The 27199-nt window shown below is 44.8% G+C and overlaps 1 protein-coding gene across 1 annotated transcript in view; it reads right to left on the bottom strand.

The window, feature by feature from the left end:
* Positions 1–27049, bottom strand: part of LOC123772915 (protein amalgam) — a 307767-nt gene extending 280718 nt beyond the window's left edge. The window contains exon 1 of the mRNA XM_069323221.1: positions 26611–27049. Within this exon, the coding sequence (XP_069179322.1) occupies positions 26611–26665 (55 nt within the window). The 5' untranslated portion in view covers positions 26666–27049. The remainder of the gene's footprint in view (positions 1–26610) is intronic.
* Positions 27050–27199: the final 150 nt, after the last annotated feature.

The raw sequence follows: 27199 nt of genomic DNA, 5'->3' as shown, positions 1-27199 counted from the left end.
AACACTAAATCTAAAATATTATTTTCCCGTGTTGGTTCCTTAATGTGTTGCGTAAGAAAGCAATCGTCAATTAATTCTAGAAAATCTTCTGCTTCACTATTCCCTGTTTTGTTCAACCAGTTTATTCCGCTAAAATTAAAGTCACCCATGACATAAATACTGTTAGATCTAGATGCTCTAGATATTTCATCCCATAGATGCTTTGCTTCCATTCTGTCTAAATTTGGTGGCCTATATATTACTCCTATTATAATATTATTAGCTTTTTCGTTTAATTCAATCCAAATAGTTTCTGTGTGTGGCTCTGTTTTGATTCCCTCTTTGAGACTACATTTCAAATTATCCCTAACATATATGGCTACTCCACCTCCTCGTCTAATATATCTTCATTGTATTATCACCTGACCTAATGCGGGTATAAAATCAACTAGTATTGTAAGATCTGTTCACTTGAGAATGAACCATGGAGGTTCGAAACGTCGTGCAAATTATACAAATAAGTGTAATACACTCTATAATAAATCACTTCTTTTCTTCACCTTAAAAGTACGAAAATGAGTTTTGGAGAACTCCTATTTCAATTAAGCCCTGATGCTAAGAAAATAGTTAGAGGGATAGAAGCCCTAAACCAGAAAATAATAAATACAGAATATGCGGTCATATTCAATGAAACATGTTTGAAAGAAAACCTGCTGCCAGTATACACCAATATACATATATATATATATATATACATATATATATATATATATATATATATATATATATATATATATATATATATATATATATATATATATATATATATATATATATATATATATATATATATATATATATTTATATATATATATATATATATATATATATATATATATATATATATATATATTTTATTAAATATGACCGAAAAAGTAAGATTAATAATTCTAACACGAATTTTCTCAATCTTTCGTACATTATGCTTCACTGTTGGAGGTAAATCAAAAATCACTTCTCCAAAATTCATTTTTATTTCTAGTCTGACGCGACACGGGCGCGTTTCGTAAAACTTATTACATTTTCAAAGACTTCACAAATACACAACTGATTAGAACTTGCATTTCCCTGATTTTATATCTACTTTTGAGTGAGGTGGGAAGGGTGATGTGGCATTACATTTGAGTGAGGTGGGAAGGATGATGTGGCATTAGAGGATATTAATAGGGTATTAAAAGTATCAACACAAGACAGAACACGAAACAATGGATATTGAATAGAAGTGTTTGTAGAAAGCCTATTGGTCCATATTTCTTGATGCTTCTATATTGGAGCGGAGTCTTGAGGTGGGTAGAATATAGTTGTGCAATAATTGGCTGTTGATTGCTGGTGTTGACTTCTTGATGTGTAGTGCCTCGCAAACGTCAAGCCGCCTGCTATCGCTGTATCTATCGATGATTTCTGTGTTGTTTACTAGGATTTCTCTGGCGATGGTTTGGTTATGGGAAGAGATTATATGTTCCTTAATGGAGCCCTGTTGTTTATGCATCGTTAAACGCCTAGAAAGAGATGTTGTTGTCTTGCCTATATACTGGGTTTTTTGGAGCTTACAGTCCCCAAGTGGGCATTTGAAGGCATAGACGACGTTAGTCTCTTTTAAAGCGTTCTGTTTCGTGTCTGGAGAGTTTCTCATGAGTAGGCTGGCCGTTTTTCTGGTTTTATAGTAAATCGTCAGTTGTATCCTCTGATTTTTGTCTGTAGGGATAACGTTTCTATTAACAATATCTTTCAGGACCCTTTCCTCTGTTTTATGAGCTGTGGAAAAGAAGTTCCTGTAAAATAGTCTAATAGGGGGTATAGGTGTTGTGTTAGTTGTCTCTTCAGAGGTTGCATGGCTTTTCACTTTCCTTCTTATGATGTCTTCGATGAAACCATTGGAGAAGCCGTTATTGACTAGAACCTGCCTTACCCTACAGAGTTCTTCGTCGACTTGCTTCCATTCTGAGCTGTGGCTGAGAGCACGGTCGACGTATGCGTTAACAACACTCCTCTTGTACCTGTCAGGGCAGTCGCTGTTGGCATTTAGGCACATTCCTATGTTTGTTTCCTTTGTGTAGACTGCAGTGTGGAAACCTCCGCCCTTTTCCATGACTGTTACATCTAGAAAAGGCAGCTTCCCATCCTTTTCCGTCTCGTAAGTGAAACGCAGCACGGAACTCTGCTCAAATGCCTCCTTCAGCTCCTGCAGATGTCTGACATCAGGTACCTGTGTAAAAATGTCGTCAACATACCTGCAGTATATGGCCGGTTTCAAGTTCATGTCGACTAAGACTTTTTGCTCGATGGTACCCATGTAGAAGTTTGCAAACAGGACACCTAGGGGAGAACCCATAGCGACCCCATCTACTTGCTTATACATATGCCCATCCGGGCTCAAGAAGGGTGCCTCTTTAGTACAAGCTTGGAGTAGTTTCCTCAGAATACTTTCTGGCATGTCAAGAGGAGTACAGGCTGGATCACGATACACTCTGTCGGCTATCATTCTGATTGTCTCGTCCACAGGTACGTTGGTAAACAGCGATTCTACGTCCAACGAGGCTCTTATCCCTGTGGCCCGTGCGCCCCGCAGTAAGTCCACAAATTCCTTTGGAGACTTCAGGCTGAAGGCGCAAGGAACATAAGGAGTCAGCAGGCCGTTGAGTCGCTTTGCCAATCTGTACGTGGGTGTGGGTATCTGGCTAATGATTGGCCGAAGTGGGTTTCCAGGCTTGTGCGTCTTGACATTTCCATACGCATATCCAGGTTTATATTCCCCAATGATCTTTGGCAGGTGGAGTCCGGATTTCTTGGCGTTCACAGTTTCGATCAGTTTGTTGACCTTTGCTTTTAATTCGGCTGTAGTGTCCTTCGTTACCCTTTGGAACTTAGTTTGGTCAGAGAGTATGATGTTCATTTTCGCCAGATATTCGTCTTTTTTAAGAATGACATATATTGGCGACTTGTCACCTCTCCTGACAACTATCTCCTTGTTCTCGCGAAGGCTTTTAGCTGCCGCTCTAAGCTCGGGGGACAGTATGGTGCTTCTGTAGTTGCCTCGATTCTTTCCTCCTTCTGCAATAAGTTCTGCTTGTAAGGTATCTTTGGTAGTGACCTTCTTTTGTGTCTCGAGGTCGAATATGTCGTCCAACAGAATTTCCAACTCCACTTTCCGGGCCATTTCACTCGGTCTGGACATAACATGACAGTTTATGCCCAGATTTAGGAGAGTGACTTGGTCCTCAGTGAGGTTAATTCCTGCAAGGTTCAGGAAGCCATCTCTTGGTCGTGGAATTGCCATAGGTCCTCCATATAATGTTGTTAGTTTCTTGATAATCCTTGTTTCAGTGCTGAGGTGATGTTGGTCTGTGAGGATGTCGAGGTGTTGTTCAATGCGGGTACGGATACTATGGTCGATGTTGCTATTTCTCCACTCGTTTGTAGCATGAAGTAGTTGCGTTTTTTTGTCTTTGATTTCATTCTCTGCCTTGTATATCTGATCACGAATCAGATCCTGGCGATATTTTATCGTGAAGGCTTGATTCCTTGCTGCTGGGTCGTGCACTTTAACATTAGTATATTTTGGTAGCAGAAATATCTGCTACCAAATATGTCGTCTGTTGGACGACATATTCGACCTCGAGACACAAAAGAAGGTCACTACCAAAGATACCTTACAAGCAGAACTTATTGCAGAAGGAGGAAAGAATCGAGGCAACTACAGAAGCACCATACTGTCCCCCGAGCTTAGAGCGGCAGCTAAAAGCCTTCGCGAGAACAAGGAGATAGTTGTCAGGAGAGGTGACAAGTCGCCAATATATGTCATTCTTAAAAAAGACGAATATCTGGCGAAAATGAACATCATACTCTCTGACCAAACTAAGTTCCAAAGGGTAACGAAGGACACTACAGCCGAATTAAAAGCAAAGGTCAACAAACTGATCGAAACTGTGAACGCCAAGAAATCCGGACTCCACCTGCCAAAGATCATTGGGGAATATAAACCTGGATATGCGTATGGAAATGTCAAGACGCACAAGCCTGGAAACCCACTTCGGCCAATCATTAGCCAGATACCCACACCCACGTACAGATTGGCAAAGCGACTCAACGGCCTGCTGACTCCTTATGTTCCTTGCGCCTTCAGCCTGAAGTCTCCAAAGGAATTTGTGGACTTACTGCGGGGCGCACGGGCCACAGGGATAAGAGCCTCGTTGGACGTAGAATCGCTGTTTACCAACGTACCTGTGGACGAGACAATCAGAATGATAGCCGACAGAGTGTATCGTGATCCAGCCTGTACTCCTCTTGACATGCCAGAAAGTATTCTGAGGAAACTACTCCAAGCTTGTACTAAAGAGGCACCCTTCTTGAGCCCGGATGGGCATATGTATAAGCAAGTAGATGGGGTCGCTATGGGTTCTCCCCTAGGTGTCCTGTTTGCAAACTTCTACATGGGTACCATCGAGCAAAAAGTCTTAGTCGACATGAACTTGAAACCGGCCATATACTGCAGGTATGTTGACGACATTTTTACACAGGTACCTGATGTCAGACATCTGCAGGAGCTGAAGGAGGCATTTGAGCAGAGTTCCGTGCTGCGTTTCACTTACGAGACGGAAAAGGATGGGAAGCTGCCTTTTCTAGATGTAACAGTCATGGAAAAGGGCGGAGGTTTCCACACTGCAGTCTACACAAAGGAAACAAACATAGGAATGTGCCTAAATGCCAACAGCGACTGCCCTGACAGGTACAAGAGGAGTGTTGTTAACGCATACGTCGACCGTGCTCTCAGCCACAGCTCAGAATGGAAGCAAGTCGACGAAGAACTCTGTAGGGTAAGGCAGGTTCTAGTCAATAACGGCTTCTCCAATGGTTTCATCGAAGACATCATAAGAAGGAAAGTGAAAAGCCATGCAACCTCTGAAGAGACAACTAACACAACACCTATACCCCCTATTAGACTATTTTACAGGAACTTCTTTTCCACAGCTCATAAAACAGAGGAAAGGGTCCTGAAAGATATTGTTAATAGAAACGTTATCCCTACAGACAAAAATCAGAGGATACAACTGACGATTTACTATAAAACCAGAAAAACGGCCAGCCTACTCATGAGAAACTCTCCAGACACGAAACAGAACGCTTTAAAAGAGACTAACGTCGTCTATGCCTTCAAATGCCCACTTGGGGACTGTAAGCTCCAAAAAACCCAGTATATAGGCAAGACAACAACATCTCTTTCTAGGCGTTTAACGATGCATAAACAACAGGGCTCCATTAAGGAACATATAATCTCTTCCCATAACCAAACCATCGCCAGAGAAATCCTAGTAAACAACACAGAAATCATCGATAGATACAGCGATAGCAGGCGGCTTGACGTTTGCGAGGCACTACACATCAAGAAGTCAACACCAGCAATCAACAGCCAATTATTGCACAACTATATTCTACCCACCTCAAGACTCCGCTCCAATATAGAAGCATCAAGAAATATGGACCAATAGGCTTTCTACAAACACTTCTATTCAATATCCATTGTTTCGTGTTCTGTCTTGTGTTGATACTTTTAATACCCTATTAATATCCTCTAATGCCACATCATCCTTCCCACCTCACTCAAATGTAATGCCACATCACCCTTCCCACCTCACTCAAAAGTAGATATAAAATCAGGGAAATGCAAGTTCTAATCAGTTGTGTATTTGTGAAGTCTTTGAAAATGTAATAAGTTTTACGAAACGCACCCGTGTCGCGTCAGACTAGAAATAAAAATGAATTTTGGAGAAGTGATTTTTGATTTACCTCCAACAGTGAAGCATAATGTACGAAAGATTGAGAAAATTCGTGTTAGAATTATTAATCTTACTTTTTCGGTCATATTTAATAAAATATGTCTACAGGAAAGACTGCTACCAAAATATACTAATATATATATATATATATATACATATATGCGGAAAATCCACAGAGAAATATGAAATGAGGTGAACGTTTGCAAAGGTATGATGTATGGCGTTTTACTTAACAATTCTGTTCCTAATTGTCCAAGTCGATTTGTTCATGCGTTCAAAAATCTCAAAAAAGATAATTCATTACATATTACCAAGGCTGATAAGTCAAATGCAGTAGTTATTATGAATAAAGATGACTATGTCCGAAAAATGGAGTTACTCCTGGAAGACAGGGATACTTATCTATTGGTTAACAGAGATCCTACTGAAAAAGTGATTGCACATTTTAACAAAACTCTTAAAACCGTGTGTAAAGGCGATAAAGAGTTGATATCTAGGCTAACAAGTCGATCCCCCTCTCTTCCTTACATGTATGGTCTTATAAAAACTCATAAGCCATATAATCCGGCAAGGCCGATTATTAGTTCAATTGGTTCGGCGGCTTATAAACTCTCTAAGTGGTTAGTCAAAGTTTTGTCCCCTATAGTTGGTACTATTTCCAACTCACACTTGACAAACAATGTGGACTTAGTTAATAAGCTATCCACACTGAATTTAAATTTTGATTTTAAACTTATAAGTTTCGATGTGACCTCTTTATTCACTAAAGTTCCTGTTGATGATCTGTTAGAATTTCTACGTGAGGAACTGCCTAAATATAATTTGAGCTTGCAGACCAATAAAGTATTGGAACTTATTAAATTGTGTATAAAAGACAATTATTTTAGTTTTAATGGAAAATTTTTCAAGCAAACATTTGGTATGGCGATGGGCAATCCCCTGTCCCCAGTTTTAAGCAATTTGTATATGGAATTCTTTGAAACAAAAATCTTATCCAGGATTATCCCGGCTAATGTGGTTTGGTTTAGGTATGTTGATGATATTTTGTGTTTATGGCCGTGTGACAAAGACCAGATAGTTTTTCTTAATGAACTCAATTCTTTGGTACCTTCAATAAAATTCACTTGTGAGACTGAGGAGAATGGTACTCTTCCGTTTTTGGACATTATGATTCATAGAGTCACTAGAAAGTTCAAATTTAATGTGTATAGGAAACCTACCAACGTGGGGTCGTATGTTCATTTTTATTCGAATCATCATAGTAAAGTTAAACAGGCAGTATTTTCAGGAATGTTTCTACGAGCTTTGAGGGTTTGCAGCCCTGAGTTTTTTGATGAAGAGATTGTTAAAATATATGAAATTGGGAAGAGTTTACAATATCCTAAGAGGTTTTTGGATTTCTCGTTTGTACAAGCCAAGCGTACGTTTTATAATCACGTCCCTAAAGCGAAACCAAAAATTATTAACTCATTGGTGGTACCTTATGCGAGTGGACTTGAAAAATTGTCTCTGATTTTCAAGAAACTTAATATAAATTTGGTGTTCACTAATAGTACGATCAAATCCAATTTAATAAAAAACTCCCCTGATACAGCAGGTTGTGTGTATTCGATTCCCTGCAATGATTGTGATTCTGTGTACCTTGGACAAACAGGAAAGTCCTTACAATTGCGGTTGTCACAACATGCTTATAGTATTAGAACTGCCCAAACGTCTAATGCATTGTATCTACATACGAGTTTATGCGATCACAATATTAACTGGAATGGGGCAAAAAGCATTACCAATTGTGGGGATTTCGTGGAACGGAATTTGATTGAGTCTGCTCTAATCAGTCAGTGTCCAAATCTTCTTAATGTTAGTACTGGAATGTACAAACTTGATCCATTTTTAAGTTATAATATTGCACAACAGTTTAAGAAACAACTCTGATAGAGAGGCTTACAATGTCTCATTATAATTGTATATTCATATATTGTGTGTTCATGAGGCTTTTCTTTAATCTTTCATCCTTATTCTCTGACCGCTTAATCCTCTTTGACCATTCTAAGCTAAGCTATACCTGTTTTGGTTAATTACACCTGACCAACCCTTGGGATGGGGTGGTCAGGTGTCGGCCTATATATCTTCCCCCCTTCTCCCTTCTCCTTAGTCAGTCTGGTGTTGACAAAGGCTTTAACAAAGCCGAAACGTTCACCTCATTTCATATTTCTCTGTGGATTTTCCGCATAAAATGATCAGTGTTTTGTGATCGTCAATTGCATATACATATATATATATATATATATATATATATATATATATATATATATATATATATATATATATATATATATATATTGTGACAATAATCTCCAAGAGATTGAGCCTGCTCTTCCCTCCACAAACACGTCGTTGAAATTATATAAAACGACTATGGAAGACATGTCCAACAACAACAACAACACCAGCAAGGCTTGCCAGGGTGAGCAAAACATATGCAGCCAGCCACCTGTTCGGACTCAAACCACCAAACTACATGTTGATCGCTACCGGCTCCGCTGATTGGTCGCCGGTCTGGCTGCACCTGCACTCGCCCCCCATACTACTTGATGTCTGGGGTCGCCCCAACCTCCTACCTCAGAATGTTCAGTGCTCTCGTTGTTACCACTCCTCCCGGCTAGACGCTAGCGTGTACTGAGGGAAGTGGTAGCTTAAGCCAATATTCCAGCACCTCCCATTTACTTGTATATTGCACTTCTTGTTATTTTGTCTTAACGTAACTTTTCATTGTGTCATTTAAGTATTCTTATTATTTTGATTGATTTTATTATAAGAATTTGTTTGTGCATTTTATTCATGTTTTGATTTAATTAACGTAATTAAAATTTCATTGTTAAAGTTTACTTGTGTTTTGTGTGTCTTCTCCTTACCTTACCACAGACGAAGTTCCAGTTTTTTCTATTTTTTTTTATAACTATGTGACGAGGCCATACCCCTAGCCTTAAACAGCCGAACACCAACGCGTTACCGTCACAAGTTATATGGGGGCCTGTCCTAGGAGCTTCACTCAGGTACTGGTGCCAAGTGGTAATTTATGGTAAGCGTATTTAACTTTGTTAACGTAGCTTTACTATTTTTCATTCAATTTCATTTTTTATAAGGTGCGGTGTATTGTGCATTACGAGAGTAACATATAGTGAAGGTGAGACAACTTTGGATTACGTGGTGACTGTAGGCCTCAGTCATACTCTTAATTGGTCATCTCTCCCTCCTTGTTATTACTCGTATTTACCATCTATGTCCCTTGAATATTTCTCATTCTGACAGATCATCATATTGGTACCCTGGTACTGTGGTCTGCCCCGGGTCAAGAGTACCCAATCTTCTGCAATCTGACTGTAGGAGGACAAAGAGGGCCATAGTTCCTCTAGCTCGAACTTTAGTTGCTGAATTGGGACCTCAGCAGCAGTTCTCGTCACAAGTTGACACCTCGCACCCCTACACGTCAGTCAGAGATGATGATACCTACAACGGTAGGGAATTAGCTTATTTTTTCAGAGCACAAAAGTTCGCTAATTCTGTAAGTATCATATTAAATTCAGTAGGAAAAACTTGCTTTATGTCCTATAGAGACTTGGCAAGGTATGCCTACATCCTTGGACTACCAATTTTACTTTTGAAGCATTTAACTGTTTCATTTGTTTTCGAAACTTTGTTTCATTTGTTAGTAGGATTTTCTTGCCCTTATTCTCTTACATGAGTACCGGGTACAAGATTTCCTGCGCCCTTGATTTAATTTAATCATTTAATATCTTTCACTTAACGTTAATTGTTAAAGATCACACAGGATAGGTACCAGTTGCCACGTTGTCCTGTTTCTGACATTTCACTATTGAATATTCGTGTACCTTTATTTGCTAATTTCACCATGTTTCGTCTCCAAACTTTCCGTGCAAATCCAGCAGGTGAAATAGGGACTTTAAGTCGTGCCAAGAGGACTGAATTACAAACTCTTGCACATGAGTATCAACTAGAAGTTCCCTACCAAGCCAACAAAAATGACCTACACAACCTGTTGCTGGATTACTATTTAGAGCAAGGTAAGATAGACTCTGAAACTCATGAAACTTACTATATTGCAGATAAAACTGATTTGGCGACGATGAAACTTAAACTAGAGCTGGCCAAGATTGAACGTGAGCAGCAAAGAGAAGCAGCTGCCATACGGAGGGAAGAACAAGAACGCGAAGCTGCTTTGAGGAGAGACGAACAAGAACGTGAAGCTGCTTTGAGGAGAGACGAACAAGAACGTGAAGCTGCCTTGAGGAGAGAAGAACACGAACGTGGACTCGCCCTCCACGAACGTGAGGTCGCCTTGCTCCATGAACGTGAGAGAGTACAGCTTGAAACAAAACAACGCGAGTTGGAAATACAACGCGAACATGACAAGCAACAAGCAACTCTGGCTCTAGAGTGTCGTCAACGTGAAATCGCCTTGGAAACTTCCCACTTCACTCAACGCCAACAAGCTACTGCCAATCTTCCCGTCAGTTTTAATATATCACATGCAAGTAAGTTAATGCCATCCTTTGTAGAAGCAGAAGTTGATGTGTTTTTCACCACCTTTGAAACCCTTGCTAATCAACTCAGTTGGCCTGTCGACCAATGGGCCACACTTCTCAGAGTCCATCTTACAGGTAGAGCTGCAGTCACACTCAGTACTTTGGCGTCTGAGAATGACTACTACACTCTGAAACAAGCAGTGTTGGACGCCTACCTACTTTCCACAGAAAGTTATAGAAGGAAATTCCGTGACCACCTGAAGGCAAGTACCACTACCTTCCTTGAGTTTGCTAACACGAAACGGAGGTATTTCATGAAATGGCTGGAAGCAGCACATGTCTCTACTTTTACAGAACTCGTCAACCTGATGCTTGTTGAAGAATTCTTGAGACGTGTGCCACCTCCTGTCCGCCTCTACTTAGCAGATAAAGAAGAAACCGACTACCTGAAGTGTGCTAAGTCGGCTGACACTTACAGCCTCATCCACCGGCTGACACCCGAACCATCCTCCAGTAAGAAGTCGTGGTACAGTTACGAGAAGGTGAGCCCCGATCAAGCTGGTTCACAACTGTACTGCAAGTATTGTAGACTCTATGGACATACCATAGACAAGTGTGGTAAGTCTCAATACAAGGGAACCACTGACCAACAACGACCCAAACCAACTCCTCCTAAGTCCGGTAAGCCTGTGATGAATGTTGGTGTTGATGTTAATGATCTTTCTCTTTTCAGTAACCACCTGTAAACTGGAACTGTCTCTGCCAACGGTTCAAATCCGGAGGGACGTTTCAAATTGAAGATCTTGAGGGACACAGCGGCTCTACAATCGATCATCTTGAAGTCGGCTGTGCCCAACATAGTCTACACCGGGGAAACAGTCTTCATCACTGACCTCACTGCTACCACTCCATACCCTCTCGCCAGAGTCCACCTGGATTGTCCCTACGTGAACGGGGAAGTCCAAGTCGCCGTCAGGGAAAAGCCTTTTCCCATGCCTGGAGTGCAACTTCTCCTAGGCAACGACTTGGCAGAAGACCTGCAACCGACCAACCTGATCGTCATGGACAAACCCCAGGTGTGTAACTCTGTGCCAATAAACCCTATTCTTGAGTATGTTCCAGCAGAGGTTCAAGAGAGTGATGAAGTTTCTCCTCCGGTTCTCGTGACCACCCGTGCACAAGCCGCACGTCCACAGCCAGCTGACTCTACTGCTACCGCTGTCCCTCAAGACCCTCAGAAACTCCCCCCGCATCTGACCAAGTTGGAGTTCCGTAAGTTGCAGAGGGAAGATCTTACTTTAACACCATTGTTTTTCCAGGCTGAGACTCAACCCGACAGTATTCCTGGGTTCTTCCTAGAGAACGACTTGCTCTACCGCAGATATAGACCCAGTAAACTGAAGGAGGAGGACGATTGGGCCAACATCGAACAACTTGTGATTCCCACCAGCCTGCGGCCCACTATTCTACACCTGGCCCACGGAGCATTCTCCCACTACGGCTTCAACAAGACTTACCATGGGATTCGTCAAGACTACTACTGGCCAGGTATGGTAAATAACGTCAAACAGTACGTAAAACAGTGTCATACATGTCAGATGGCAGGCAAACCGAACGTCTCCATTCCCAGAGCACCACTGATTCCCATACAGGTGCCTGCGGAACCTTTCCACAGACTCATAATAGACTGTGTTGGTCCTTTACCTCGGACCAGTTCAGGTAACGCCTACATCCTAACCATCCTGTGTCCTACCACCAGATTTCCCATAGCAGTTCCAGTGAAGAACATCACGGCTGCTACGGTTATAAAACATCTATTGAAGATCTTCACTCAATACGGATTTCCCAGGGAGATTCAAAGTGACTGTGGCACCAACTTCACCAGTGATCTCTTCAAAAGGACACTGGAGGAGTTCAACATCAAACAGGTATTGTCCAGCCCCTATCATCCTGCTTCACAGGGTTCTCTTGAACGTAGTCATCAGACCATCAAAGCACTCTTGAAAAAGTTTTGTAGTGAAACCTCAAAGGATTGGGATAAGCAGATTGACCTAATAATGTGTATTTTCAGAAGTCTCCCCAATGAGTCCCTAGGAGTATCTCCTTATGAGATGCTCTACGGCCGTAAGTGCCGTACTCCCCTTAAGGCTTTCAAAGACTCTCTCAGAGATGCCACCTTCAGTGAGGATCAGAATGTGCCCCAGTTTCTTCAAAACCTTCAACACATTCTAGAGAGAGTCCACCGCTTTGCCCATGATAATCTATTGAAAGCCCAGGTGAGAATGAAGACTCATTACGACCAGACCAGCAAAGTAAGAAAATTCAAGCCGGGAGACTTCGTCCTTGCCTATTTCCCTATCCCAGGTTCACCTTTACAAAACAGATTTTCAGGACCCTACTGCGTCAAAGAGTGCAGAGGCAACAACACTTACGTCATAGAGACTCCAGATAGGCGGCGGAAGACCCAGCTGTGCCACGTCAACCTCCTGAAGCAATATAATGGTACTCCTCCCACTGTCTTGACTAACTATTCCACATTCACAGAACCCTACATCCACAGTGAGACCTTCCCAGCTTCTCCTCCCGAAAGCACTGACAAGGAGTCAGCGCTTTCTAATTCCGAAATCCTTAATGATCTTCCCAAATGCTTTCAGGATAATAATCGTGCTCCTTTGCCCTCTTCTAATTCCACTCTCACCTCGTCAGATAAGCCCTTCATCCTCCATGTCGACGCCAATGGTACCGACGATGGTGGTGTCGTGATGCAGCAACGAGGCGAGAAGAATACACCTGTCAGCGACTACTGCTACAAGGAACGACGGAACAATTGGCAAGGAACTACTCTTCCTCATCCTGAAGCTTCAGCACTTCACTTCACACCTGAAAAGTGCTCGGTCCACCATCAACACGGACCACACCACCCTACACCTCCTGCAGCACGCCCCCTTCTCATCTCAACGTCTTCTACTATGGGCTTGCTACCTGCAGAAATTCAACCTGGAGACACGCTATACCAAGAGTCTGACAACATCTTAGCCCATGATCTCTCCAGAGTTTATAAAGTAGAAGCGACTCCATCCATTACTCCACCACATAACGACGTACTTCTTCCAGAACCGCAGGCTTCGGGGGAGAGTTGTGACAATAATCTCCTTCAAGAGATTGAGCCTGCTCTTCCCTCCACAAACACGTCGTTGAAATTATATAAAACGACTATGGAAGACATGTCCAACAACAACAACAACACCAGCAAGGCTTGCCAGGGTGAGCAAAACATATGCAGCCAGCCACCTGTTCGGACTCAAACCACCAAACTACATGTTGATCGCTACCGGCTCCGCTGATTGGTCGCCGGTCTGGCTGCACCTGCACTCGCCCCCCATACTACTTGATGTCTGGGGTCGCCCCAACCTCCTACCTCAGAATGTTCAGTGCTCTCGTTGTTACCACTCCTCCCGGCTAGACGCTAGCGTGTACTGAGGGAAGTGGTAGCTTAAGCCAATATTCCAGCACCTCCCATTTACTTGTATATTGCACTTCTTGTTATTTTGTCTTAACGTAACTTTTCATTGTGTCATTTAAGTATTCTTATTATTTTGATTGATTTTATTATAAGAATTTGTTTGTGCATTTTATTCATGTTTTGATTTAATTAACGTAATTAAAATTTCATTGTTAAAGTTTACTTGTGTTTTGTGTGTCTTCTCCTTACCTTACCACAGACGAAGTTCCAGTTTTTTCTATTTTTTTTTATAACTATGTGACGAGGCCATACCCCTAGCCTTAAACAGCCGAACACCAACGCGTTACCGTCACAATATATATATATATATATATATATATATATATATATATATATATATATATATATATATATATATGTATATATATATATATATGTATATATATATATATATGTATATATATATATATATATATATATATATATATATATATATATATATATATATATATATATATATATATATATATACTCTATTCACTTGGGTTGTAGGAGACTCGAACTGCGGATCTCACGTGTGTGGCCGTAATTCGTTATTTAATACTATAAAACATGGAAAAGTTATACTGTTACTCCTGTGTTACTGGGCGTTATATAGGGCGTTATATAGGACGTTATATAGGACGTTATATAGGGCGTTATATAGGGCGTTATATAGGGCGTTATATAGGACGTTATATAGGACGTTATATAGGACGTTATATAGGGCGTTATATAGGGCGTTATATAGGGCGTTATATAGGGTGTTATATAGGGTGTTATATAGGGCGTTATATAGGGCGTTATATAGGGCGGTATATAGGGCGTTATATAGGACGTGATATAGGACTTTATATAGGGCGTTATATAGAACGTTATATAGGACGTTATATAGGGTGTTATGTAGGGCGTTATATAGGGCGGTATATAGGGTGTTATATAGGGTGTTATATAGGGTGTTATATAGGGCGTTATATAGGGTGTTATATAGGGCGTTATATAGGGTGTTATATAGGGTGTTATATAGGGCGTTATATAGGGTGTTATATAGGGCGTTATATAGGGTGTTATATAGGGCGTTATATAGGGCGTTATATAGGGTGTTATATAGGGTGTTATATAGGGCGTTATATAGGGCAGTATATAGGGCGTTATATACGGCTTTATATAGGTCGTTATATAGGACATCATATAGGGCGGTATATATACATCATATAGGGCGTTATATAGGACGTTATAAAGGGCGTTATATAGGGGTATATAGGACGTTATAAAGGGCGTTATATAGGGGTATATAGGACGTTATATAGAGCGTTATATAGGGCATTATATAGGGCGTTATATAGAGCTTTATATAGGGCGTTATATAGGGCGTTATAAGGGGCATTATAAAGGGCTTTATATAGGAGTATACCCTGGAAACACAAACCGAAACTGTCTCTATTTTCCGCTTGTTACAACTTGTAATAAAGTTGTGACATCTTGGCTTAATGTGTTTATGACGTATTAGAAGGTTGTTACAACTTGCTATATTGGTTGTTATAACTGGTTAGGTGGTGTTAAAACTTGTTCGAACGTTGTACCAACGTCGTAGTTTCGGTGTGTGTTTGTCGGGTATAGGGCGGTATATAAGACGTTATATAGGGCGTTATATAGGATGTACCTCAATGGCAGGATTCCTGAGCATGATGGCTATCAAGGATCGACGCTTTAATTCACTTAAAACGCTAAGAATTTGAGAAACTGCTAACAATTTGTTTAAAGCTGCTAAGAATTGCTATAAAAATTGCTATAAAAAAGAGTTGCTCTCTCTCTCTCTCTCTCTCTCTCTCTCTCTCTCTCTCTCTCTCTCTCTCTCTCTCTCTCTCTCTCTCTCTCTCTCTCTCTCTCTTTCTCTCTCTCTCTCTTTCTCTCTCTCTCTCTCTCTCTCTCTCTCTCTCTCTCTCTGTCTCTCTCTCTCTCTCTGTCTCTCTCTCTCTCTCTCTCTCTCTCTCTCTCTCCTCTCTCTCTCTCTCTCTCTCTCTCTCTCTCTCTCTCTCTCTCTCTGTCTCTGTCTCTGTCTCTCTCTCTGTCTCTGTCTCTTCTCTCTCTCTCTCCCCTCTCTCTCTCTCTCTCTCTCTCTCTCTCTCTCTCTCTCTCTCTCTCTCTCTCTCTCCTCTCTCTCTCTCTCTCTCTCTCTCTGTCTCTGTCTCTGTCTCTCTCTCTCTCTCCCTCTCTCTCTCTCTCTCTCTCTCTCTCTCTCTCTCTCTCTCTCTCTCTCTCTCTCTCTCTCTCTCTCTCTCTCTCTCTCTCTCTCTCTCTCTCTCTCTCTCTCTCTCTCTCAGCCTTTTCCTCTTTGTCTATGTCTGTCAGTCTGTGTCTGGCGGAGTGCCTGCCGCTAGTGAGTGAGTGATAGAGATGAGATCTGTCTGAGACATGTGCCCTGAGACACATGGCACAGTATATATATTCAAGTATTTTTTCCAACTGGAAATGGGACATGTGTTTCTTTTCTCCCGAGTGTGTCAGTCAATGATGGTGGAGACCGTGCTCCACCCGCCAAACACACACCGAAACTACGACGTTGGTGAAACGTTCGAACAAGTTTTAACACCACCTAGCCAGTTATAACAACCAATATAGCAAGTTGTAACAACGTTCTAATACGTCATAAACACGTTAAGCCAAGATGTAACAACTTTATTACAAGTTGTAACAAGCGGAAAATAGAGACAGTTTCGGTTTGTGTTTCCAGGGCATTCTCTTCTTTCTTGTTTATTTCCTTCACTTTTTTCATTTTTTTTCTTCCTTCCTCTTTTTTCCTTTTATCATTCTATATTTTTTCTTTTATTGGTTCTTCCATCCTTTCTTTCTTTGTTCTCTCCTTTCTTTCCTTTCATTTTCTTTCCTCTCTTTTTTCCTTCCTTCTCTAGGAAAGGAAAGAAATGTCCTTTCCCTTTTTCCTACATTTCTCTCTTCTATCCTTCCTTAAGATATCTCGTGGAGGCAGAAACAAATGAGCAGAGTTTCTTTCACCCTAATGATCCTGTTCACCTAGCAGTAAATAGGCACCTGGGAGTTAGACAGCTGCTACGGGCTGCTTCCTGTGTGGGGAGGGGGGGGGAATAAAAAGTTGATTAACAATTGAGAGGCGGGCCGAAAGAGCAGAGCTCAACCCCCGCCAGCACAACTAGATGAATACAACTAGATGAATACAACTAGATGAATACAAACTAGGTGAATATAACTAGATGAATACAACTAGGTGAATACAATGTCCTTTGCATGAGCGTCGAGTTGGGTGACCAGGAGCCAGATTCACAAAGCAGTTACGCAAGCACTTACGAACCTGTAGATCTTTTCTCAATGTCTGGCGGTTTTGTTTACAATTATTAAACAGTTAATGAGCTCCAAAGCACCAGGAGGCTGTTTATAACAATAACAACAGCTGATTGGCAAGTTTTCATGCTTGTAAACTGTTTAATAAATGTAACCAAAGCCGTCAAAGATTGAGGAAAGGTGTACACGTTCGTAAGTGCTTGTGTAACTGCTTCGTGAATCTGGCCCCAGGTTACCAAAAGTCATGGTCGGTCTGGATTTAGGAAAATAGACACAGGAATGACTGTATGACACATTATGTAGCTACGTTCCGTTCCTTCCTAGAACATCTTAGTAGGGTAAATACGGACGAGTGCAACACCTGGGCAGGGGCCCTAATTGGCTCACGAGCGTCAGGTGTTGCGAACGGTCGTAGTCTCCATTTACCCTACTCATCTTCACGTGAGATATAGTGTTTAGCATGCAAGTGTTTGTTTTAGATTCAGCTACTCGGAACAAAATTTCCATGTAGCACAGGCTATGGAGAGCCCGTGATTTAGTATGTATAGTAAGGGGGTTAATATCACTGATAATATATATATGGTAATATACCATAGTAATATACTGAGGTAGAGGTGAGGTTGTAACAAACCAGGTTTGTTGTAGGGAATTATTCAGTATAGTTTCTCATAGGCATGGGAGCCGCGTAGTTTTTGAAAGTTTGGAGTTAGACGGTAGTTGACCTGACTCAAGCAGAGAAAGGTCATCCCTCCAGGGATTAAGCGGTTAAGATTACAAGATGGCTGCCGCTTTGTCTTAAAGCAACATACAATGAATTATTTAACAGAATTCAGTAATTTAGAGAAATTCAAGTTTAATTCAAGTTGTATTCAATAATATACCTGTTCAAGGATCAAGAGTATTCTCAATTGTAGGAATAATGAGTAAGTCACCGTCAGTGACATCAATAACAGAGGACTAGCCTCTGATGCGGATGAATCTTGACGACCCTGGGTCAAGGGTCATCAAAGCCCTCCATATTTAGTAATTCTCAAAGTTCAAATAGCCATATTGTAATTGGAAATAGCCGTTCCCTAAGATGTCTGTACGATTACTATCAGTTTATAAGAGTTCAACCATCTGGGTTGTTCAGTACAACAGAAATTAGTTGTTCAGTTTAAACCCTGCCTAGTAAACTAGTAACCTGATGGATTGATTCTCCCTAGGCTCTCACTAGTGGTGAGGGAGCTAGGTAGACAGTGTAGACTAGGCCAAGCGACTGGGGAGGGCAACCATCTTCACCTCTCCAAAAGATCAGGGGCCAGATTCACGAAGCAGTTACGAAAGTACTTACGAACCTGCACATCTTTTCTCAATCTTTGGCGGCTTTGTTTACAATTAGTAAAACAGTTAATGAGTTCCGAAGCACCAGGAGGCTGTTTATAACAATAACAACAGTTGATTGGAAAGTTTTCATGCGTGTAAACTGTTGCATAAATGTAAACAAAGCCGTCAAAGATTGAGGAAAAGATGTACACGTTCGTAAGTGGTATCGTAACCGCTTCGTGAATCTCGCCCCAGTACTGCACCAGCTGGTCGCATAAGGCAAGGTGCAGTTGCTAAGACTTGTTATAGGTTAATAATTCATTTCATGCCTCAATAGGAAGTGTTCAGATAGGGAGTGATTTCCTTTTGTTTTTGATTAGATTTTGCATAAATAAATAATTAGATTGTTCTCTGTATTTTATTGTTTCCGTGAATAAGTTTGCATGTCCTTGTCCAACCCGTTCTCGCAAATTTAATAAGTCAATATTGACTTATTAGTTGCGTGCATAGGTGACATACTAAACATAATAGTTTCCCTTGAAAAGCTTCATAGAAAACACCGACCTTACCTAACCTACTTAGTATGTTAAAATAAGCATCTTATAGCTTCGTAATTACAATTGTTACTTAACCTATTATAGGTATAGGTTAGGTAATAATTGTAATTACGAAGCAATAAGATGCTTATCTTAACATACTAAGTAGGTTAGGTAAGGTCGGTGTTTCTATGAAGCTTTTAAGGGAAACTATTATGTTAAGTATGTCACCTATGCACATATTTAATAAGTCAATATTGACTTATTAAATTTGCGAGAACGGGTTGCCTTGTCACGTGGTCTCCACAAGTCAGAGTTATTTTGGGTCGCAAGCCTAGCACAGTAAGAACTAATATATATATCCCCTTATTTTCTGTAACTCCCACACTCAACGTAGATTCATCCTCCTTTTCCAAGTAATTTGGGGATCAAGCCCCAAGGCTTTAATGATTGATTAATCGGTCCAGACTCCGATTAATTGACGCTTTTGGTTAAATGTCTGGTGGTGGAAGCAGAAGGAGATCCTTGAGTGTGTTAGGAGTCTAGTACCACATCACGGGGGATGTAGAATCTTAGCCGATCGAGCGTCTAAGACCACGTGGCCCGGGATTCGGCTAGAGTAACTCTGGGGTCCCTGTTATCTTGAGGTTATCTTGAGATGATTTCGGGGCTTTTTAGTGTCCCCGCGGCCCGGTCCTCGACCAGGCCTCCACCCCCAGGAAGCAGCCCGTGACAGCTGACTAACACCCAGGTACCTATTTACTGCTAGGTAACAGGAGCATTCAGGGTGAAAGAAACTTTGCCCATCTGTTTCTGCCTCGTGCGGGAATCGAACCCGCGCCACAGAATTACGATTTCTGCGCGCTATCCACCAGGCTACGAGGCCCTCGCTAATTTTCTTGGAATTAAGTTGTAGCAAATATATAATACAGGCGGGTAGAGGACAGAGATAGAGCCAATACCCCCCCCCCCCCCCCCCCGTGTTACAGAGTCAAGCCACTGAGTTCATGTACCAGCGAATGGGTGGGGTTTTCTCTACTGGGGAGGGGTTTCCTCTACTACGGCCGAGCGGACAGCACGCGGGACTTGTGATCCTGTGGTCCTGGGTTCGATCCCAGCCGCCGGCGAGAAACAATGGGCAGAGTTTCTTTCACCCTATGCCCCTGTTACCTAGCAGTAAATTAGGTACCTGGGTGTTAGTCAGCTGTCATGGGTTGCTTCCTGGGGGTGGAGGCCTGGTCGAGGACCGGGCCTCGGGGACACTAAAGCCCCGAAATCATCTCAAGATAACCTCAAGATATACTAGGGAGGGGTTTCCTCTACTGGGGAGGGGTTTCCTCTACTGGGGACGGGTTTCCTCTACTGGGGAGGGGTTTCCTCTACTGGGGAGGGGTTTCCTCTACTGGGGACGGGTTTCCTCTACTGGGGACGGGTTTCCTCTACTGGGGTTGCGTTTCCTCTACTGTGGTGGGGTTTCCTCTACTGGGGAGGGGTTTCCTCTACTGGGGACGGGTTTCCTCTACTGGGGAGGGGTTTCCTCTAGTGGGCCGGGGTTTCCTATACTGGGGACGGTTTCCTCTACTGGGGTTGGGTTTCCTCTAGTGGGCCGGGGTTTCCTATACTGGGGACGGTTTCCTCTACTGGGGTTGGGTTTCCTCCACTGGGGCGGGGTTTCCTCTACTGGGGTTGCGTTTCCTCTACTGTGGTGGGGTTTCCTCTACTGGGGAGGGGTTTCCTCTACTGGGGACGGGTTTCCTCTACTGGGGAGGGGTTTCCTCTAGTGGGCCGGGGTTTCCTATACTGGGGACGGTTTCCTCTACTGGGGTTCGGTTTCCTCCACTGGGGCGGGGTTTCCTCTACTGGGGTTGCGTTTCCTCCACTGGGGCGGGGTTTCCTCTACTGGAAAGGGGTTCCCTCTACTGGGGACGGGTTTCCTCTACTGGGGAGGGTTTCCTCTACCAGGGGAGGGGTTTCCTCTACTGGGGAGGGGTTTCCTCTACCGGGGAGGGGTTTCCTCTACTGGGGAGGGGTTTCCTCTACTGGGAAGGGTTTCCTCTACTGCGGAGGGGTTTCCTCTACTGGGGAGGGGTTTCCTCTAGTGGACCGGGGTTTCCTATACTGGGGAGGGGTTTCCTCTAGTGGGCCGGGGTTTCCTATACTGGGGAGGGGTTTCCTCTACTGGGGTTGGGTTTCCTCCACTGGGGCGGGGTTTCCTCTACTGGGGTTGGGTTTCCTCCACTGGGGCGGGGTTTCCTCTACTGGAAAGGGGTTTCCTCTACTGGGGAGGGGTTTCCTCTACCGGGGAGGGGTTTCCTCTACTGGGGAGGGGTTTCCTCTACTGGGGAGGGGTTTCCTCTACTGGGGTGGGGTTTCCTCTACTGGGGAGGGGTTTCCTCTACTACGGCCGAGCGGACAGCACGCGGGACTTGTGATCCTGTGGTCCTGGGTTCGATCCCAGCCGCCGGCGAGAAACAATGGGCAGAGTTTCTTTCACCCTATGCCCCTGTTACCTAGCAGTAAATTAGGTACCTGGGTGTTAGTCAGCTGTCATGGGTTGCTTCCTGGGGGTGGAGGCCTGGTCGAGGACCGGGCCTCGGGGACACTAAAGCCCCGAAATCATCTCAAGATAACCTCAAGATATACTAGGGAGGGGTTTCCTCTACTGGGGAGGGGTTTCCTCTACTGGGGACGGGTTTCCTCTACTGGGGAGGGGTTTCCTCTACTGGGAGGGGTTTCCTCTACTGGGGACGGGTTTCCTCTACTGGGGACGGGTTTCCTCTACTGGGGTTGCGTTTCCTCTACTGTGGTGGGGTTTCCTCTACTGGGGAGGGGTTTCCTCTACTGGGGACGGGTTTCCTCTACTGGGGAGGGGTTTCCTCTAGTGGGCCGGGGTTTCCTATACTGGGGACGGTTTCCTCTACTGGGGTTGGGTTTCCTCTAGTGGGCCGGGGTTTCCTATACTGGGGACGGTTTCCTCTACTGGGGTTGGGTTTCCTCCACTGGGGCGGGGTTTCCTCTACTGGGGTTGCGTTTCCTCTACTGTGGTGGGGTTTCCTCTACTGGGGAGGGGTTTCCTCTACTGGGGACGGGTTTCCTCTACTGGGGAGGGGTTTCCTCTAGTGGGCCGGGGTTTCCTATACTGGGGACGGTTTCCTCTACTGGGGTTCGGTTTCCTCCACTGGGGCGGGGTTTCCTCTACTGGGGTTGCGTTTCCTCCACTGGGGCGGGGTTTCCTCTACTGGAAAGGGGTTCCCTCTACTGGGGACGGGTTTCCTCTACTGGGGAGGGGTTTCCTCTACCAGGGGAGGGGTTTCCTCTACTGGGGAGGGGTTTCCTCTACTGGGGAGGGGGTTCCTCTACTGGGGACGGGTTTCCTCTACTGGGGAGGGGTTTCCTCTACTGGGGTGGGGTTTCCTCTACTGGGGAGGGGTTTCCTCTACTAGGGAGGGGTTTCCTCTACTGGGGAGGGTTTTTCTCTACTGGGCGGGGTTTCCTCTAATAGGGAGGGGTTTCCCTTTACTGGGGAGGGGTTTCCTCTACTGGGGAGGGGTTTCCTCTACTGGGGAGGGGTTTCCTCTACTGGGGAGGGGTTTCCTCTACTGCGGAGGGGTTTCCTCTACTGGGGAGGGGTTTCCTCTAGTGGGCCGGGGTTTCCTATACTGGGGAGGGGTTTCCTCTACTGGGGTTGGGTTTCCTCCACTGGGGCGGGGTTTCCTCTACTGGGGTTGGGTTTCCTCCACTGGGGCGGGGTTTCCTCTACTGGAAAGGGGTTTCCTCTACTGGGGAGGGGTTTCCTCTACCGGGGAGGGGTTTCCTCTACTGGGGAGGGGTTTCCTCTACTGGGGAGGGGTTTCCTCTACTGGGGTGGGGTTTCCTCTACTGGGGAGGGGTTTCCTCTACTGGGGAGGGGTTTCCTCTACTGGGGAGGGGTTTCCTCTACTGGGGAGGGGTTTCCTCTACCGGGGAGGGGTTTCCTCTACTGGGGAGGGGTTTCCTCTACTGAGGAGGGGTTTCCTCTACTGGGAGGGGTTTCCTCTACTGCGGAGGGGTTTCCTCTACTGGGGAGGGGTTTCCTCTACTGTGGTGGGTTTCCTCTACTGGGTGGGGTTTCCTCTACTGGGGTGGGGTTTCCTCTACTGGGGGGGTTTCCTCTACTGGGGAGGGTTTCCTCTACTAGGGAGGGGTTTCCTCTACTGGGGAGGGTTTTTCTCTACTGGGGCGGGGTTTCCTCTAATAGGGAGGGGTTTCCTCTACTGGGGAGGGGTTTCTTCTACTGGGGAGGGGTTTCCTCTACTGGGGACGGGTTTCCTCTACTGGGGAGGGGTTTCCTCTACCAGGGGAGGGGTTTCCTCTACTGAGGCGGGGTTTCCTCTACTGGGGAGGGGTTTCCTTTACTGGGGCTGGGTTTCCCCTACTGGGGTGGGGTTTCCTCTACTGGGAGGGGTTTCCTCTACTGGGGAGGGGTTTCCTCTACTGGGGAGGGGTTTCCTCTACTGGGGAGGGGTTTCCTCTACTGGGGAGGGGTTTCCTCTACTGGGGTTGGGTTTCCTCTACTGAGAGGGGTTTCCTCTACTGCGGAGGGGTTTCCTCTACTGGGGAGGGGTTTCCTCTAGTGGGCCGGGGTTTCCTATACTGGGGAGGGGTTTCCTCTACTGGGGTTGGGTTTCCTCCACTGGGGCGGGGTTTCCTCAACTGGGGTTGAGTTTCCTCCACTGGGGCTGGGTTTCCTATACTGGGGAGGGGTTTCCTCTACTGTGGTGGGGTTTCCTCTACTGGGTGGGGTTTCCTCTACTGGGGTGGGGTTTCCTCTACTGGGGTGGGGTTTCCTCTACTGGGGAGGGGTTTCCTCTACTGGGAGGGTTTTTCTCTACTGGGGCGGGGTTTCCTCTAATAGGGAGGGGTTTCCCTCTACTGGGGAGGGGTTTCCTCTACTGGGGAGGGGGTTTCTCTACTGGGGACGGGTTTCCTCTACTGGGGAGGGGTTTCCTCTACTGGGGTGGGGTTTCCTCTACTGGGGAGGGGTTTCCTCTACTAGGGAGGGGTTTCCTCTACTGGGGAGGGTTTTTCTCTACTACTGGGGCGGGGTTTCCTCTAATAGGGAGGGGTTTCCCTCTACTGGGGAGGGGTTTCCTCTACCAGGGGAGGGGTTTCCTCTACTGAGGCGGGGTTTCCTCTACTGGGGAGGGGTTTCCTTTACTGGGGCTGGGTTTCCCCTACTGGGGTGGGGTTTCCTCTACTGGGGAGGGGTTTCTTCTACTGGGGAGGGGTTTCCTCTACTGGGGAGGGATTTCCTCTACTGGGGTTGGGTTTCCTCTACTGAGAGGGGTTTCCTCTACTGAGAGGGGTTTCCTCTACTGCGGAGGGTTTCCTCTACCTGGAGGGTTTCCTCTAGTGGGCCGGGGTTTCCTATACTGGGGAGGGGTTTCCTCTACTGGGGTTGGGTTTCCTCCACTGGGGCGGGGTTTCCTCTACTAGGGAGGGGTTTCCTCTACTAGGGAGGGGTTTCCTCTACTGGGGAGGGGGTTTCCTCTACTGGGGAGGGGTTTCCTCTACTAGGGAGGGGTTTCCTCTACTGGGGAGGGGGTTTCCTCTACTGGGGAGGGGTTTCCTCTATTGGGAGGGGTTTCCTCTACTGGGGAGGGGTTTCCTCTACTGGGGAGGGGGTTTCCTCTACTGGGGAGGGGTTTCCTCTACTGGGGAGGGGTTTCCTCTACTGGGGAGGGGGTTTCCTCTACTAAGGAGGGGTTTCCTCTATTGGGGAGGGGTTTCCTCTACTGGGGAGGGGTTTCCTCTACTGGGTAGAGTTTCCTCTACTGTGGTGGGGTTTCCTCTACTGGGGTGGGGTTTCCTCTACTGGGTAGAGGTTTCCTCTACTGTGGTGGGGTTTCCTCTACCGGGGTGGGGTTAACTCTACTGGGGTGGGGTTTCCTGTACTGGGGAGAGGTTTCCTCTACTGGGGAGGGATTTCCTCTACTGGTGAGGGGTTTCCTCTATTGGGGAGGGGTTTCCTCTATTGGGGAGGGGTTTCCTCTACTGTGGAGGGGTTTCCTCTATTGGGGGGGTTTCCTCTATTGGGGAGGGGTTTCCTCTACTGGGGAGGGGTTTCCTCTACTGGGGAGGGGTTTCCTCTACTGGGGAGGGGTTTCCTCTATTGGGGAGGGGTTTCCTCTATTGGGGAGGGTTTCCTCTACTGGGAGGGGTTTCCTCTACTGGGGAGGGGTTTCCTCTATTGGGGAGGGGTTTCCTCTATTGGGGAGGGGTTTCCTCTACTGGGGAGGGGTTTCCTCTATTGGGGAGGGGTTTCCTCTATTGGGGAGGGGTTTCCTCTACTGGGGAGGGGTTTCCTCTACTGGGTAGAGGTTTCCTCTACTGTGGTGGGGTTTCCTCTACTGGGGAGGGATTTCCTCTACTGGGGAGGGGTTTCCTCTACTGGGGAGGGGTTTCCTCTATTGGGGAGGGGTTTCCTCTACTGGGGAGGGGTTGAAGTATTAGTATACCACACTGAGTCTCTGGAGGGAAGCGAGTATACTGGTATACCACACTGACTCTGGAGGGAGGCGAGTATACTGGTATACCACACTGACTCTGGAGGGAGGCGAGTATACCGGTATACCACACTGGCTCTGGAGGGGCGAGTATACCGGTATACCACACTGACGCTGTAGGAAGCGAGTATACTGGTATACCACACTGGCTCTGGAGGGAGACGAGTATACCGGTATATCACACTGACTCTCTGGAGGGAGGCGAGTATACTAGTATACCAAACTGGCTCTGGAGAGAGGCGAGTATACCGGTATACCACACTGGCTCTCTGGAACAAAGTCTTTTTAGTCTTATATCACGAGTCCAAGTTTACGGTTATGGTCAACATGGGTTTACTCCCCCGGATATAAGGTCTTTAATAATGCCGTCAACTGTCTTATATCTAAAACAGAGACAGATTGACAGAAGGGGAACAAACCCTTTACAAAATAGAGACAGGATGGCAGACTTCATTGAAAGCAGAGACAGACGAGGACGCAGACTTCAATCAAAACACCCACAGACGGGAAAGCAGACTCGAACCAAAAGCGAAAATTTGAAAAACCCGTAAAGGTGAATACTCTTGAAGATACAACTCCAAACAATAACATGAAAAACACCCAGGGGAAACAATTACCCACATAACCTCAAGTACATAGAAACAAGGACACGGACAAAGACAAGCACGTACACAGAAAACACAGACACAGCTTATACACACATCATTATATAAAACGATACAGTGGCGACGGTGTTTAACCAGTTAGAAATGTAAACGGTTTCAAATTTGAATTTGTTCTAAACGAGGCAGTAACCCAATTCGACTGAAACTAGTTCCAACGTCATGATTACATTCAGTTGCACGGGGAAATGACCGGCTGTTGCACAAACACATATTTGCTGCTCCACAGTCCGACTCTGTCCCATAGACGGGTATCTTGGCTTCTGCTGGACTTCCACTTCGTCTTCTGGGCTAAGCTAAAGACCTCAATCCACAACTAAACAGAAACATCAAAGACAAACAGACACATAAATTGACGGGTTCAGATATATATATCAAGACTCACCTGTCGGAGACAGAAGGAGGAGGGTGAAGAGAGTGGTGCCCAGTCGCTCGTCCATTGTTATCCTTCGCAACGATAGCTTCAAGAATTCACGATTTTGGATTGTGTGTTTTTTGGGGCAATTCTGTCAGGGCAGGAGCGGCCGTGTGCCACACAGAGTGATCACTTAAGGACTCTGTGGGTTCACTCTGATGAAATTTAAGGGTCTATACAGCCACTTAATCTACGAATTCAGGGATTATTTGGCCGCTAACATCAAGATTTCAGTTCCTGTTACACCGCTAACATCAATATTTCAGCTCTTGCTACACCGCTAACACCAAGATATCAGTTCCTGCTACACCGCTAACATCAATATTTCAGTTCCTGCTACACCGCTAACACCAAGATATCAGTTCCTGCTACACCGCTAACATCAACATTTCAATTTCTGCTACACCGCTAACAAATAAATTAAAGCATCTATTAGAATACTCACATAACAATTTCACAGTCTGAGTGATCAATTTTCAAATGGTCTCATTAGTGAACATATATTTTTATCATTGCGGTTAATTCAGTGAATTACAGTTTTTATGTTATCTTATCTTGA

This window comes from Procambarus clarkii, chromosome 12 (assembly GCF_040958095.1).
Source record: "Procambarus clarkii isolate CNS0578487 chromosome 12, FALCON_Pclarkii_2.0, whole genome shotgun sequence".
In the NCBI taxonomy this organism is placed as follows: Eukaryota; Metazoa; Arthropoda; class Malacostraca; order Decapoda; family Cambaridae; genus Procambarus; species Procambarus clarkii.
This window is presented reverse-complemented; position numbering and strand designations above follow the sequence as displayed.